Source organism: Macaca mulatta, chromosome 2, assembly GCF_049350105.2.
Source record: "Macaca mulatta isolate MMU2019108-1 chromosome 2, T2T-MMU8v2.0, whole genome shotgun sequence".
Lineage (NCBI taxonomy): Eukaryota > Metazoa > Chordata > Mammalia > Primates > Cercopithecidae > Macaca > Macaca mulatta.
In genome coordinates this window covers 143,517,564-143,534,756 of record NC_133407.1, presented here as the reverse complement: position 1 = coordinate 143,534,756, position 17,193 = coordinate 143,517,564, and the positions used below count along the sequence as shown (strand labels likewise).

The 17,193-nt window shown below is 45.6% G+C and overlaps 2 protein-coding genes across 2 annotated transcripts in view; one reads left to right on the top strand and one right to left on the bottom strand.

The window, feature by feature from the left end:
- The window catches only part of ITPR1 (inositol 1,4,5-trisphosphate receptor type 1), a 355,422-nt gene that overhangs the window by 60,039 nt on the left and 278,190 nt on the right, over nt 1-17,193 (bottom strand). The window contains exons 47-51 of the mRNA XM_077993346.1: nt 12,456-12,656; nt 10,524-10,634; nt 8,248-8,343; nt 4,827-4,949; nt 3,651-3,755 (exon numbers count right to left, since the gene is read on the bottom strand). Of these exons, the coding sequence (XP_077849472.1) occupies nt 3,651-3,755; nt 4,827-4,949; nt 8,248-8,343; nt 10,524-10,634; nt 12,456-12,656 (636 nt within the window). The remainder of the gene's footprint in view (nt 1-3,650; nt 3,756-4,826; nt 4,950-8,247; nt 8,344-10,523; nt 10,635-12,455; nt 12,657-17,193) is intronic.
- Nucleotides 1-17,193, top strand: part of LOC114676384 (uncharacterized) — a 72,985-nt gene that overhangs the window by 34,013 nt on the left and 21,779 nt on the right. The window lies entirely within an intron of this gene.

The following is a 17,193-nucleotide window of genomic DNA, read 5'->3' as shown; positions in this document are numbered from 1 at the left end:
CACCATCACACCCATCTCTCTCTTTTTTTTTTCCCTCAGTATTGACAGGGTTTTACTACATTGGCCAGGCTAGTCTCAAACTCCTGAGCCCAGGTGATCTGCCCACCTCGGCCTCCCAAAATGCTGGGATTACAGGCGTGAGCCACTGTGCCCAGCCTAATGTTTATTTTTTTATCTAATCCAAGACAATGATAAACCCATTACTTTTTTTTTTTTTTTTGAGATGGAGTCTCATTTTGTTGTCCAGGCTGGAGTGTAGTGGTGCAATCTCAGCTCACTGCAACCTCCACCTCCCGGTGAACCCATTAAATTCTAATGTGACCAACTTTTATCTGGATCAATTTACTCTGTGTTTTGTATGCATATTCACATGAGGCTAGTGCTGTCCCTAGAACTTTCTGTAATGATGGAATGGTTCTGTGTCTGTCCTATCCACAAAGACAGCCACTAGTCACATGTGGCCCCAATCACTAACATGTGTGGCTAGTGCAACTGAGAGGCAGAATATTTAATTTTATTTAATTGCATTTAATAGCCATACATAGCTAGTGACGATCATGTTGGAGAGTACACTGCTAGGCAGTGTTGTAAATCTCACCAAAGGCACTTTCTCAAATAGTAACATTGGTTATTTTTCCTAGATGGGAACTTTAAAAAGAGACCTTTGGTTATATCCAGTTGCAGTGACCTCCTACCTCTTGTCAAAGGATCTAAACCATACAATACATGAATCAACATGCCTATTTACCTCTGGGGCAGCACTCGCTGTTCTTTATGCTGGCTATGTTTGGGCCCCAGGGGTGGACACCGTGCAAGTTTCCTCCATGCCCTTCCTATACTGGCTCAGCCCCCAGAGAGGAGGAACTCTGGTTGGATTGTTCACATTCTAGCACACTTGATTGTGTCATAGTCCTGGGAGGCAGTGATTTCAAAAGGGCTATGGGTTACAGTACAGTAGAGGCACAAGCCTCTCTTCTTCCTCCTCAGAGGTTGGAGAAGTCAGGTGAGGCCCAGGATGCAACGTGCTCTACAAGAAGAGCTGGTTCGAGCTCTCCCAAAACCTTTGTTCCCTGATACAGCAAGAGAGGTGACTCAGGTCAAGTTGTAGTGGGAAACTCTCTTAGAGGTGAGACAGGTTCCCACAGTCCTGCCTCCATAAGTTCTGGGGGGTGTGTTCTTTAGACCAGTGGTTCCCAAATCTATGTGGAGATCAGGCTGGTTACCGTACTGATTCTTGTCCATAACCCAACCCCATTTAATTGGAATTGTGGTGTGGGGTCAGTGACCAGAACCTGCACACAAGCAGCTCCCCTGACGATTTTGGTGATTGCAAGGATCAGGGATCACCTCTGTCATCTCCTGCTATCAAGAGCCTGCCTGCTTCATATAGTCAAGTGGACTATGGACAAGTGCTTCTTTTCACTGAAGGAAGATGATCTGAGGTGTACATCTGGGTCCAGGAGGGAAAGGAGGAGTAGACAAGGAGGCCTCCTGACAAGAACTGAGTTCTAGGCTCCAGGGCTACCCAGCCTAGTTCACCAGAGTGAAGACACTGGGTCTGCATGGAAACCCCCGGTAGTAACAAAATGTTCCTGGCTTTGCGTCGATCACTCCCTAAGGAAACCTGAAGAGCTGGGTGGCTGGCCAAGGGCAGGATTTGAGAGCTAGGGCATGGCTGGTCACTTCTCTTTATCATTTAAGATCTACTCATAACTCGTTTTCAGTAGATTTAGAATCTGGAGTCAGAACATATTCCAGTCCTTCTACAATCCCTCAAAAGCTAGGTGACCTTGTTCACACCTCTTAAACCTGTTCGAGTTTCAGGCTTCTCCCCAGTGAGTCAAGGAGCTCAATGAGATAATCTCCAAGGTCCTTTTCTCCTCTGAAATTCTGTATCACAGACATCTAAAGCTTGCCTTTTAAGGGCTCTAGAGGACAGAGCTGGCCTTTCAGTCAAGCTCCTAGGCATTAATGAAAAATCAAAGATATTTGCTCACATACACTGGCATGGTTGGCTAATCAGTGAAATGATGTGTTTTATTAGGATAGCCCAGAGACCTGAGACATCAGGTCAGAACACATTCTTGAAAAGTCTCCATCATGAACATTTCATATTGCCCAAAGGAGTCTGTCCAGTCTTTAAAATCTTTGTGCCAACACTGATATTGAACTTGTGCATTTCCTCATTAGCAAAACAAAGCACATCATTCCTTACTGCTCAAAGCCTGTAGAAAGAAGTCTGTGTTCTCTTGGACTCTAAAAGACAGTACATGTACAAATGGACCCACAGGCTCAGGGACTAGACAGATTAGGATGAAAATTCCAGCTCTGCCACTGGTGGCTGGAAAAGTGACACAGCCTCTATGAGCCTTATTTCACAGCTCCCCATTTGCAAAATGGAGATATACCAATGACTTTGCAGAGGCTTTGTTTTTTTGTTTCTTTCTTTCTTTCCCCCAGAGAAAATTATAAAGCTTTATTGAAAGAATTTAAGTCACATTTTCAATATAACAGCAACATGTGTGGCTTCAGTTTGTCTTCTTTTTAACTTACGGCTGCCCAGCACCTGCTTCTGTAATTTTAGCATTCTCTAGATTAGGTGGAGTCTCCCCTTTCACATGATGGCCATCTCCACACTCACAATGCATCATGACACCTTTTTTTTTTTTTTTTTTTTTTTTGAGATAGCTTGCTCTGTCGCCCTGGCTGAAGTGCAGTGGCATGATCTTGGCCCACTGCAACCTCTGCCTCCTAGGCTCAAGCCATTCTTGTGCCTCAGCCTCCCAAGTAGCTGGAATTACAGGCATGTGCCACCATGCCTGGCTAATTTTTTTTTTTTTTTTTTTTGTATTTTTAGTAGAGAAGCGGTTTCACCATGTTGGCCAGGCTGGTCTCAAACTCCTGACCTCAAGTCATCTACCTGCCTCAGCCTCCCAAAGTGCTGGGATTATAGGCGTGAGCCACTGTGCCCAGCCACATGACACTTTTTTTTTTTTTTTTTAAACACAGATCTGATTGTAGTGCCCTCCTGGGGAAAACTCTCAAATGGTTCCCCATTGCCCTGGGGATGCAGCCCAGACTTCTCATAAGGTTGGTTGATAGGACCCTGTGAGACCAGGGCTGCCTGCCTTTCCCTTCGGATCTCCATCTGCACTGAACTCTAGGCCCTGAGCCTTGAAGCCTTGCTTAGCCCCTCCGGATCACCTAGAATCTTCCCACCTCTGGGCTTTCGCTTGCTGTTATTCCCTACGTCTGAAAAGTTCCTCTTGCTAGTCTCTACCTGTTTCATCCCTCTGCTCTTTAGGGTCTGGGTTTAGATGGCATTTCTTCAGACAGGCCTCTGTGAGCACCATGATCTACAGCAGGTCTCTCTGCTGAACTTGCTTATGATGCCTCCCACCTGTCCTCGTTAATTCGTGATGAATGAGAGTTGCTCAGTGTCCTCTTCCCCACCGGACCACAAGCAGCAATAATGACTGTCTTGGCCATGGGATGTCCAGCACCCAGCCCAGGACCTACCCTTGTATCTCACACAGTACACACTCATATGTCTATTGCTCAGATGAATGAATGCACGCCAGCCCCAGAGCAGGGCATTGCACACTAATGCCTCAACACAACCCCGTGCCCAGAGTTTACTCAGCTTTTACCTCTATCTGCGCCGTGTGCTTGGCATAAAACTCCAGAGCTTCATCTCCATCCACCTGGCCACCAGGTTTCAGCATGCTCTGAAGTTCTTTGTTATGCCGAGCCAACTAGAATACAGGGACAGAGATACAGGAGGTTGGTGTCTCTTCACAACAGGAACACAGAAACTCCTTTCTAATGTTGGGTATTAAAAAATGCATAATAACCAGCAGCAAGCCGAACGGCAAAGGTGCCACGAGGCTTACTCCATCTGGCGTGCTGTGCACAGGCGCTATTTTGGGAGCTTGGTAGAAAAGCATGGAAAGCTTGTGACCACACATGGTTCCACTTTCCCCCGATGTCATTAGCCAGGCAGGAGGGAGATGGGGCTTTCTATGTAGCCTAGGGAGGAGCCTCCATTCGGAATGTTCAGACACCTTCTCGGTGGCAGATGTGGTCATGGAAGGGAAAGGGGGCAGGAGACTGTTTGAAATTCTTTAACCAGTGGGTGGTAACAGGGACCCACCAACCTCGGGCCCAATATCATCACTGTTGTGTATCTGGTTCCCATACCTGAGTTTAAAAGAGGTGGACGGGACAGGAAACACAAGGCCCCAGCAGGGTTACAGCCTGCTCCTACCCACCAAAAGCTCAAGGCACATCAGCATCCAAAAAGAGAAAGGCTCTTCAAAAACCTAGCCACTTGGAAAAAGAATTATGAAATATGGCATTCTGGTGCCAGGGCGTAAAGTATTGCTGTATCCCCAAAAAAGGAAATAAAAGGAAGTCATAAGGACAAGTTCCCACAGATTTCCAAATGCAATATGCAAGGAAGCTGAAGTTTATTTCTTTAGATTGTTAAGACAGGCTCATCAATATTTATAAAAGCCTAAGACTCCTTTCAACTGTCTCCAGACAGAGTCATAAACCATCCAAGTGTCACTGCTTGGGGGTGAATGCTTTTAAGAAACATGGGAATTTCCAACTACATGACCCTATCACTGTGGAAAAATGGAAACGTCCTGGAACTCTGCACACTGGGTCAGGTTGCCACAAGCACCTGTGAGCCGCAGTCTCAGGAGTACAGACAGTCCTAGGTTAAAGTCATAAAGGAAAAGCAAGACCAGGGGCACCCTCCAACTTGGAATTTTGGACCTATAGGGAAGCAGCACCCAGAGGAGGCACAGGAGAGGTGATACCTGATGAGCTAATATGTAGATGTTGTGCCCCACGTTCCTGGGGGACGCCGCTCCATCCTCACCGTTTTCTCCATCCTCAAATTCCACTTCACCTTGCATGTAGGCTTTCTTGATCACTTCCACCTGCAACAAGAGCCAAGAGAACAAAACTCCTGTTTCAAGGAAGACCCACACAGGACTGGATGGACAGCACGCACGCTGGCTGTCTCCCCTCCCAGGGAAAAGGCTGCTCTGCACTCTCTCCTATCAGGCTTGGATACAGCCTCAGAATCCTTCATGACACTGGCACAGGCAGTCAACACCAATCCACCTCTCCTGTCGTGAGAAATGAAACTCATTCACTCTACTTAGACCAAGAGACATGCTGTGGCTGGTTACTGCCCTTCTTCTTTACAAGGGAGCAATGGCTTTCAAGTGCCTTGAAACAATAAATATGATATGAATGCAGGCTACAAGCCATACTTTTCCTATCTCAACATTTCCTCCCACCAACTCTCCCTACTCCCAGCCCTTTGCCATTTCAGGAAAACCTAATAAGAAGTCTATTCGCATTGAAGAATAGCTGGTGAAACTAGTTTTTCATTTTCCAAATTTTCCAGGTCCCCCACAGCCTACTCCAAATGAAAATAACAGCATGAACTAGTATTACCTACTGAGTACCTACTATGTGCCAAGGACTGTGTCTCAGTGTTTAACATTCTTTCAAAAAAAATGTAATGATCACAAACATTTATAAGGTATCAGAGATTCCCCTTCTTTCTTTGAGACAGGGTCTTGCTCTGTCACCACTGTCAGGAATGCAGTGGTATAATCATGGCTCACTATAGCCTTGACCTCCCAGGCTCAAGTGATCCTCCTGCCTCATCCTCTCAAGTAGCTGGAAGTACAGGTGTCCATTACCATGCCTGGCTAATGCTTTATTTTTTTGTAAACACAAGGTCTCACTATGTTGCTCAGGCTGGTCTTGAACTCCTGGACTCCAGTGTTCCTCCCACCTCAGCCTCCCAAAGTGCTGCAATTACAGGTGTGAGCCACTGCACCTGTCTCCTTATTTATTTTTTTAGTGGGTGAGGAAAGAGTTAAGGAGATAAAATAACATTCCTAAAGTCACAGGTAGTGAGCTGGGATGTGAACTTGGCTCTATTACCCTTCACAGCTGCATGACTTGGCTCCCAGACGACCACACACTTGGCTCGTCTCATGGTTTGAGCACATTTCTCAGAGCATTTCTGTGCCTGTCTGTTCCCTCAAGTTTCTGTCTCCAGTTTCTTGAGAGCAAGGACTGGGTCTGCTCATATCTGAATCCTTCCCCTAAGACCCTCCGCAATGCCCAGGACAATGTAGGGTGTGGCCGACATTTATCAAATGAACACATCATTCATGATTGAATCATTTTTTTTTTTTTTTTTTTTGAGACGGAGTCTCGCTCTGTCGCCCAGGCTGGAGTGCAGTGGCCGGATCTCAGCTCACTGCAAGCTCCGCCTCCCGGGTTCACGCCATTCTCCGGCCTCAGCCTCCCGAGTAGCTGGGACTACAGGCGCCCGCCACCTCGCCCGGCTAGTTTTTTGTATTTCTTAATAGAGACGGGGTTTCACCGTGTTAGCCAGGATGGTTTCGATCTCCTGACCTCGTGATCCGCCCGTCTCGGCCTCCCAAAGTGCTGGGATTACAGGCTTGAGCCACCGCGCCCGGCCATGATTGAATCATTTAAAGAAGAAGAAGAAAGAACCTTCAACCTCTAATTTGCACTAAAAATTATAATTTTCTTTGATGATTCAGTGGGCATTTCTGCCTCCCCCATTGCCACAAGGCCATGCCCATGAATTATTTGTCATTATCTAATACCAAAGGCCACATATTTCAGTACTGACACCAAGTCAGGCCCTGGAAGTAACGATGGAGACAAGAGAGCCTCACTCTCTGAGCTCGTTTCCCTGCCAATTCTCTCCAATACCAAATCGAGCAGACAACATGTTGCACGTGATCTGAGGCCAGGAGCATACACACGTATGTATGCACACATGCATGTACACAAACGTTCTATTTGGATTCCTAGAATAGTGTTTGTTCCAGGAAGCCTGACTCTTCCTATGAGCCAGAATGATGTTCTCCAACCACCAGGGGGCTGCCCCAGAGCCGGTGCCAGCCACCGCACTGGGTGTTGACATTTTCCCCACCTGAGATAGGTCAGAGAGCTGGGGCATGTTCTTGATTCCTGGGAAGCCGAATGGGGTCCCTGCGTAGTCATTCCATCCCTGCTCAAGAATGACAAGCCTTGCCTCCCCAGTGACCCCGAGTTACGTAAGCTTGTTATGTAAACTCAGAGAGGCCTTCCATCTCGGGCTGAGAACTTACTCCCTGACCTCAGAGATCAAAGAACTGGGCTGCTCTTAACTTTATTTAAAAGTGTACATAAAGGGACTTTTGCCTGGCCCCCAAGTGCACATTCAGGTCACCAGGAGGCAGAAATGTTTTGGTGCCCTCATTTAAGTCTGTCAGTTACAGTTTATTTGCGTGGAAAAAAGTCCAAATAGAGAGCTCTGCCCTCAACTCATGTCACTGTCGCTGAAAGCTGCTCGTCTCACAGCCTGCAACACTCTCTCAACCTGCAAGTCACAGCCAATTGTGACTATCACCCCTCAAAAATAAACCAGATCATGTTTTCTTTAAAAGAAACAAACAAAAAACCCAAACGTCAGCAACCAAAAAACACTTCTGTAGCTCAGACTCTTGGCACCAAGAAGAGACATGAATTCTTCAGCACTGGACAAAGATATGGCTCAAATACCAGCAGCAAACGAGGAAAGAGAGGAAAAGGAGCTTCCGTTCACTAAGGGTGTATCAGGTGCTAGGCACTGTGCTAGGGCTTGACATGAATCTTCTCATCTAGTCTTCAAAGCAACCCTCTGGACTAGGTATTCTTATTATTATCGTCCTTTTATGGATCAGGAAAGTGCAGCTGAGAGAGGTCCAAGCAGGCGCCTAAGGTAACACAGCAAAACAGGCAGAGCTATGGACTTGAACTCAGGTCTGCTGGGTTCCGTAACTACACTGTCCTCCATGAGGGAAAAACAGGGAGGGAGGCTTCTCCATGTGGTTTGCGCCAAAGGGAGAAGGTAAAATAGCACGTATTCAACGTCATATAGGTTGGTACAAAAGTAATCGCGGTTTTTGCCATTACTTTCAATGGCAAAAGAAATCATGGTTTTGCCATTGAAAGTAATGGCAAAAACCGCGATTACTTTTGCACCAACCAAAATATTTCACTTCTCTCTCAGTCAGAGGCCTGAATTAAATGTTCCCTTTATACTTCTGACTTTGGGAACCTTCAAGAAAGCGCCAGGAAGCAGATCCTCTGCTCTGTCCCACATATCACTGCAATGCTCCTTGGTGCTACCATCAGATCCATCACCCAACTCACCAGTTCCTTGGGCCTCATGTTATAAAGTATCCTCTCTGCGTTTTCACTGTCGTGCCTGCTTTCCATGATGGCCAGGAGTAACTTCGAGGCATTGTTCTAATTGGAGAAACAAAGGGAGAGGAAATGTAGAGGGGCTGCTTGGGGGCCCGGCCTGAATGCAGGTGCCAACTGACACATGTGAGGCATCCTGGCTAAACAGACGAACATTTCACCCCATGAGGAAGCTCGGGGTCAAGTACATCAAAAGCTATCTGCGCCAGGCAGAGAATGTCCCCCTTCAGACCCCAGATACATGTGTAGAATCTGACTTGGGACAAAGAGGCACATATTTGTTAGGGCACGTGTGTTATGCCCTAATGTCAGCTGGTACAAGTCCCAGAAGAAATTGGGAATTTACACATGGGTGCTTATGGATACACTGTCACCCTCATGGTGACAGCGGTCAGGAAGAAGCTGCTGCTACATAGATCCATGCTGCCTTCAGGGCAGGGCCTTGCAGGCCAGAGAAGACAGGTAATAAAGGTAATTCGTCCCTGTCCTAAAATATTTCTATTAGCTCTCATAACCCCTAATATAATGAGTACATCTGACACTAGTTAACAAATGTGACCCAAAGGAACAATATATGCAGGCCAAGCCACAATTTCCCATTACATTGAAAAACACCCATGTTCGCACCCCACATTCTGTACTTCCTGGCTTGACTTCGTTTTAGGCCCTGGGTCTATGATAATTTGTATGCTTCTTTATGTACAGGACTTGAAAGTTGTCTTTTTGTTTTGTTTGTTTTGGTTTTGGACAGTGTGAGCGGTCTTATTTCTTCCCCTAGCTTAGGTCACAGCAGTTGAGTCAGGATATCATGCTATCACAGGGCACCAATTTCTATAATCATCCACAGATCACTGAATTAGTTGAAAAAGTCACTAAAATGCTGACCAGGAACATATGGACTTCTGTTTATTTTGGACTTTCTGAGGAATGGTAGCCAGGTATGAACTTGAATGTGTTAAAATTCATTCTAAAACACGATTTGTCAAAAGGATTTAAAAATAACAGAAAAAAGTCCATTTAAACCACACACCCAAATCGACTGTTAGTGTGGACTCTCAGTTCTAAATAGTAAAGAAAAAATAAATGCCATTCCCACAGGTTTCTGTGTTCCCATCTTTCCTAATGACCTTTCCTATGACATCCTTCATGCAATGAATACAGCTCAGCCTTTCAGCCAAAACCCTGTAGTTCTAGGCTCTTTCATGATATTGATGAAGTGCTCGCTGCTGCGGATGGCACACAGAGGACAAATCTCAACATGCCCTGACATGGGAACAGTTAAAAAGGAAATGTGTCCAGAAAGGCTAACATGTTTTGAAATATACTTTAGAAACCTGATGCCTGCAAGTTCAATTGTTAAAACTGAATCATGGGATTCTCTGAGAATCTTTGGAATCCCTACATAGAAGCGAGGATTTTTTCTGGGTATACTTCAGAAGTCAACATCAGGAATGGTATATCAATTTCTCAAATATCCAAAAGGCCAGCTTGGAAATGCTGCAGGTTTAGCACCAAGAAGTCACGATTTTCACTCCGTTAAGCCGTTTGAATAACAGGGAGTCCAAACGTCAGTGGGGCTTCCACATCAGTCACCTGCAGTCCCGCATTTGTACACAATTCAGAGAAACTCAGCAGAGGCCTGCAGGCACATTTTTGGTTTGTGTAATTTTCCTTATTTTAAACCAACATTAATAACCACTCTTCTGCTAAATCAGTGACAGAGAAGAAAAAGGTATTTCCTTGATTAAATAAAAATACATGTTTTGTGTGTGTGTGTGTGTGTGTGTGTGTGTGTGTGTGTGTGTTTGGTCCTAGATAGGCTTAGTTGTACTATTCTTCAACTGGCCCTTTTCCCTCAAATGGGGAAAAATCAGAAACCATAGAAGGAATGGCGTTTCCATTGTTTCTCTGTTTGTGACTTTCAGAACCGAGGCGTTTAGTACTCGATGCTGTTGGAATTGATTTCTCAGCTTTGAGCAAGGAATCTTCATTCCATGTGACCTAACATTTCAGAAGCTCCTATCCCCTCATGAGACCCTTATGTGGAAGAGAAAGGGTGAAGTTCTGCATCATAGTCAGCACTAGCAACTTGGGTCATTCATTCAGTTTAAAGAACTATCTTTAATATTTAGTCTCATGACTAACTGACCATGTACATGTGCCAAGGCAAAACACAAAAGCGACTGTTTACAAATGACTGTCTTTTGCTTTTAGTTCCTACTTGCCTTCAGTTCTAACACAAGGTCCATCCTCTTCTTTCCCAAAGGATTGATATCATTGAGGATCAGGGCTGTGATGATGTCAATGCCATTGGATTCATGAGTGGCTATGCAGTTCTGGGCAAAGACACACACAGACATTTACACAAATGCTGGTCATAAATCAGACGTCAAAGGCCAACAGGCTGAACTGCTATTTCAACACAATGCTTACCACTCCCAGTAATGTCTCTAGGGGAGAGCTGCAAATTTTCCGTGAGAAAGTGGTAAGAATAAAAGACAGATGAAAATCTCTAGTTTCAGAATTAACAGTAAACAGTAGGAAAGTCCCCATGCACTGTAACTGATAAATTGGTCGTGTCTAATCCAAATCATGCAGCACAGTTGGCTTTTGTTCTTAAAGGAAAATATGGTGTATGACTGATTCTGGGTTCTGAACCCTTTTTCCCCTTTCAAGGTGTGTTCCATTCTCTCTAAATCACTCTTTTCGTATTTTGTACTTTAGCTTAAGGCTTAAGCTTGGAAAGCAAGTTTCCTGTTTAAGGCACACAATATCAAAATTAATCATCTGCCCCCAGGTAACATCTCTGTTTGCAGCACAATCCACTCTGATCTGTTCCTTTCAACAGGCCTCTATTTGGCAGAGAAGCAAACTTGAGGTAATAAGGAAATTCACTTAGATGTCAAATAAAGCCTTTCCCCATGCCTGTTGTATTTTTTTGTTCCTTTTCATTTTAACTAGGACTACACCATCTGCTTCATGAGGGAACCGGGAGAGGAAAGTGCATCTCACAAAATGCTATTCTCACATTCACAGACAACTGAGACCAGGTTTTTAATAGACAATGAGTTGTCTCTCATAAACCATTCTCCTCTGAATGAAGGGCCTGGCTCCCCAAGTCACACAAGTAACCTTCCCTGGCTGCTGGGTTTAGCACTGACCATTTGAAAGCTCAGTCATCCCTTTCCAATCAGGATGAAGCTATAATTTGGGATTAAAAATCATACTTGGCCGGGCACGGTGACTCAAGCCTGTAATCCCAGCACTATGGGAAGCCGAGGTGGGTGGATCACAAGGTCAGAAGTTCGAGACCAGCCTGGCCAATATGGTGAAACCCCATCTCTACTGAAAAAATACAAAGATTAGCCAGGCTTGGTGGCATGCACCTGTAGTCCCCGCTACTAGGGAGGCTGAGGCAGAATAATCCCTTGAACCCGGGAGGCAGTAAGCTGAGATCATGCCACTGCACTCCAGCCTGAGCAACAGAGTGAGACTCTGTCTCCAAAAAAAAAAAAAAAAAAAAAAAATCATACTCAACCTGGCACAATGCAAAAACTCACAAAATCCTTAAGATGCCATGTATAAGCAACGACTCTACTCAAGACAAGAAGTTACTGGATTGTACTCCCAAAATATACCTCTTTGAGAGACCAAAGTCAAGACTATCTCGTCTTTCTTTTCCCTGAATGTCCATGATGTTTAAATCTCAACTATAAATGTCCTTGTATTACTTTCAAGCTGTCTCACGTGTAGTAATTTTCTTCTCTCTAGCTAGGCTTAAACGTCCTTCGAGTAGTCACTCTTTGAAATCCCCTAGTATTTAAAATAGATCACTGTCTTTTGGTTCTCATTTAACTCTTGCTTTATTGCCTACTCCTAGAAGTCAAGTTGAAAAGTTGGACATTCAAACCAAATCAAAGGAAGCCAAACCTAGGCAAAGAAAGAGACCACAGACTGCCCCTCCAATGCCCTTCATTAGGAAGGTTCTGAAGTATCATGAAACACCATGGCTATTTCTCAACTGCTGGAAGACAGCCTCCTGTCCTACTGACTCCCTAGGCCAACAGGCACAGGCTTCATGATGTCTGAACTAGTTTCTGTCAACATTTCTAAAATAGGACACTTTTTTCCCCATCCCAAAACAGAAATTTAATTACCTGGTTCTCATGGCAAGGTCCTTGACAGTATTCGGTCAGACTTTCCAGGGTCTGGTTGATAAGTGCTACGTTCTTTTCATTTATATACAAGCCCAGAAGACCAAGGCCTCCAGTTGTGCTTCCACAAATACAGTCTAGAAACTGCAGCGTCTCACATACCAAATTGTAGTTGGTCTTGTTATTTTGGCAACGGAGGAAGTTCTGCAATTGAGTAGTCCCCAGGTTAGGGGAGCAAAGGCAGAGAAAAGAGGGAAACGTTATTCATCCTGCCATTTTGATAGCCTCTCATAGGTTGGTAATTATACAGAGAGATGCCACGTGGGAGAGCATGGAAGAGTCACTGTACCCCCCCCACCACGACGATAAGCCCATAGACTTGGTGTACGGCAATGGCCCTCAACAATGCAACCTGCTCTCCAAGGTGTCAGTATGTGGAATGCAGTGCAGTTGACTCCTGTCATCTTTCTGAGTCCTCATTTCTCCATTCACTTCTTACCCCTTCCTCACTCCTGCCCACCCCAGCTTCCATCAGGTGTTAAGTTCAGAGGCATCTGACATTTCCAAGGGCAGTGGTTGTGTTTAAAGATGATGGTGTGGTCTGAGTGTTGAATGCCCGGAGCCCAGCGCTGGGGAGGGTTCACCATAAAATGGGGGTGTGATCAGCTGGCTTACTCCGAGTGCCATGTGGAGGGAGCCTAGATTACTTGTTTGACCATTTCTATGATTAAGGGAAGGAGTGAGTGTGAGTAAACGTGTGTGTGCTTATGTGCACGTGCCTGAGCAGGTATTCTCCAGGTGAGTTCCAAATGTAAACAAGAGGCACAGATAGGAGCAAGACACTTCCTCAACAAAATTTAAAAAGCCACATTCACCCAACTTGAGAAATAGAGTATTTTAACGAGGAGATTTTTTTCAGAGGCTCCAGTAATCTGTTCTTAAAAAGAAGCAAAAATTAATTATGTATGTTCTCTTTCTCAGTTACCAAAGCGACATGGTTACTGTAAAAACTGGGCAATACGAAAAGATAAAATGGACATGATCTTTGACCCAGTAATTTCCACTTCTATGAAGTATTCACTTCTACTCACAAAGTCTGTATTGGATGTTCACTATAGTACTGTTTGTGACAGTGAAGAACTGGAAACAACCTAATTGCACACCAATTGAGGAGTAAATAAATTACAGTATATCTATATCATTTAATATTATAAATTAGGAACACTGAGTAGATCCATATGTGCCAATATGGAAAGATGTCTAGGATACACTGTCAAGCTTTTTCAAAAAGGCATATAGATTAATATCTAACAAATGTTCCCATTTCAATACATAGAAAAGGACTACAGGATACAGTCTAAACCAATAACCAATTCTCTATGGATGAAAGAGAGGCAACTCTTGTAACTAAATACTTATATTCATTTCATCTTTATAAAAAGAATATATCCACATATTCCTTGTGTAATTAAAACATTTGTAAATGTACAGGTTAAGAGCTGGTAACCAAGTTCCATGCTTGACTCATCACCAAACTAACCGCCTCCTTTTTCCCCACTACAACTTAACCCAAATCCCTTTTGCTTCATAACAAGTTCAGGTCCAGGTGGGAGGTGGAGGGAGAATAGATGATTTGGGACTGTGCGGGCTCAACTGTTTTTCTAAGGGAAACCAGAGGAGGATTTCATAGCCATTTCTGCCTTGCTCCAGCTCCTCAGGGAAGACGCTACCTGTGTGAGGGCTTGGCTCAGCCCCGCTCTGTGCAGGGGCGCAGGAGGAGTGTTTGGGACAACTCTGGAGAGGGCCTGGCTGTCCATAGCTGAAATTCACAGCAAGGCTCTCCTAGCCCATCTGCCTCTCAAATTTCTGTTACTGCTCCCAATGAATTTAAAAAGGCATATAGATTAATACGTAACAAATGTTCCCATTAGAATATATAGAAAAAGGACTTAAGGATATAGTCTAAACCAACAACCAAGTCTCTATGGATGAAAGAGAGGCCACTCTTATAACATCTGAGAGGCAAGTCTTATACCTTATAACATCTGTCTCTCAAACTTCTGTTACCACTCCCAGTGAATTCATTTCATTTAATTCAGATTATTTCAACCAGTATTTACAACACACTTCAAGCACTCCTCATTCTCTGCCTGGCCTCTGGGCTCCTACCAGCCAATGCCCTCTGCCTGTTGCCCTCAGGGCCTCCACCCTGAATGACTCCTCTTCCTTCAGGATGTGGTCTAAAGTCACTTCTAGGAAGCTCCTCCAACCCCTGGCCTCTGCTCCAGTGAGATGGGAGCACTGCGCGTTGCCTCTTCCGGCCCTCCTCACTCCGTGATGTGCATACAGAGGGGCCGATCAACTCACCAAGGACCACGTTGACAGCGCTGGGTGCCCAGCAGCTGGCACAGGGACTGGTACCTACCAGGTGCTTTGCAAACACTGGTTGAAATAATCTGAACTAAATGAAATGAATGGAGGGAAGAGGACCAGGAAGTCCTCGAGGCTAGCTGGGCCCACGTGTTTCAAACTCCCCATGAAGACAATGGCTGCCCATTCCTGAAAGCCTCTCTCATCTTTCATGGCTTTCAGAGTGTCTGGGCGGAATCTGTCCCAGACTCAGATCCATTTCCTCTGGCCCTCTCCATAAACAGAGGCACGCCACTCACTACGAGGCACAGGGAACTCCTTCTCAGAGAAGAGAACTCCCCGTCAGCATGTACCACCCTGGCTTGTCCAGGCTAGAGAAATCCTGCCCTTTTTGCAGTCTTCCTTGGAGGGCCTGGGACCAAGTTGAGATGGGTGGGTTAAGGAAATGGAAGACTTTAAGTCTGTGCTTAGACAGACTTTGGCGGAAAGAGAGCAGGACCTTCATTGCCCCACGGGGAAGAGCAAAGCCAGCTTCTCAGGGGAGGGCCCCCAAACACATGCCAACTGGCTGAAGAACGGTTTTTCCCATCACATTTCTGACCACTGTAAACAAGGCTTGCTTAAGGCAGCAACTGCCTGTTTGGCAAAGTGAGACTTGGTGACTTTATCTCTTCTGAACATTTACCAACAGGAAAGTTAAGGTTATAAATATGACAAGTGACTCCGGGCAGGAGCCCAGAGGTTGCTGCTGCAAAAGGCCAGATTCCTTCTCCCTCTGCGCAGACTCTGAGCTGCTGTACACCAGGAAGCCGAACACTCTCTCCTTATGAGAATGCCTTCTCCTTCCGTCCGATCCAAGGGGAATCCCGGACACAGTGACCCACCCCCTGTTCTGGGATATTGCCACAGAATGGCACTCAGAGTGGCTGAGTCCTGCTGAAAACTATTTTTTGGAGAAGTGGATTTCTACACACAATAATTGTATTGCAGCAAGTCACTACCTGAGAGAGTCTGATTTTGCAAGAGTTTTTAAGGATGATTCCAACCTCCATCCTTGTGAACCACTGGTCCAGATCACGGGCTTCTAACTGGGCCCTGCAGAACCCTGGGGGCTCCGTGCAATTCCTCCCTGCCATCCCAGGGGTCTTGTAGGTGAGGGAGCACTCTAGTTTCCACTCTGAACAGAGCAGCTTTGCTCTCCTCTGCAGTATTTAGTGTATTTCTGCATAAGATATTCAAACAAAGGATCCTGTATGCCCCCCGCCCACCAAAAAGTTTAAAAGCACTGAACTGGATAATCTTTATGATACCTTCAAAAATTATGTTGCTAGGTCTTTTTTTAAAGTTAAAATATGTTAAAATATACTATACACCCCAACACCCCACAGCACTGTTTCCCACAGAGCTATGCACTGAGAAACGAGTTTTGGAAGGACTTCATTAAAAGGTGCTTCTGTCCATGGGGTTCCCAGGGCATTGATTCAAATTCTGCAAAAAGCTAAGCTAAAACTAAAATTCTGAAGACTTCCAAACAAGAAATGATGAACCTGTGCAATTAAAGCCTTACTCTGCTTCCACAGTGGAAGGAAGTGGGTGTATGGGCGAGGGAGGGAAGGTCAGGGAGAGAGGGAAGGCGGAACAAGCCCGTGCCACCAGAGCTAAGCTTGGGAACAAGCACATTAGCACTGCCCCTCTGACACTCATGGAGGGATTCTACTCCAGGCAGTCTTGGGTTTCATCAACTCAGAACTCAGCAGATGCCAGCTCCTCTAAGAGGCCTTAAACAAGGACCTGCATTGGACCTGCATTGGGTTGGTTCCTCTCCTCTAAGGAGTGGCTGGTTCCATTCAGTTCGAGTGGCTGCTACCCTAGACTCAGCTCTGTGAAGGCAGGGGTGAGGTCCTGTCACCATGGATGCTGCGCATAGAGCAGGGATTCACTGATATTGATTACATGACACACACATGCCTGGGCATCATCTCAACCTACTTCCCCTGTGGACCCCAAGGCTGGCAGCGACCAATGACACCTGCACAGGGGAATAGTACAGGGGCACTGATCACCATGCTCTACCCAGAAACAGGCCCCAGCATCAGGGTGCCCCCACTCCCATCCACAGAGGTGCCAAGCTGAGCTGCTCAGGCTTAGTCCTCTGTGGGTCACTCACTCCCCCTTTGCCTGAACCCTGTGACTAGTGGTAGGGTTATGGAAGGTGGAGGGTGGACAATGTCGGGGAAACAGTGGCCTACAGATAGAAGTTATCAGCCAGTGAGATGGTTACCAGGCCCTGAGCCTTTGGGGCACATAAGTGCTTTGCTCCACCCAACTGGACTGCACAGTCCTGGCAAGAAAATCTAGGGCTGAGGTGTTC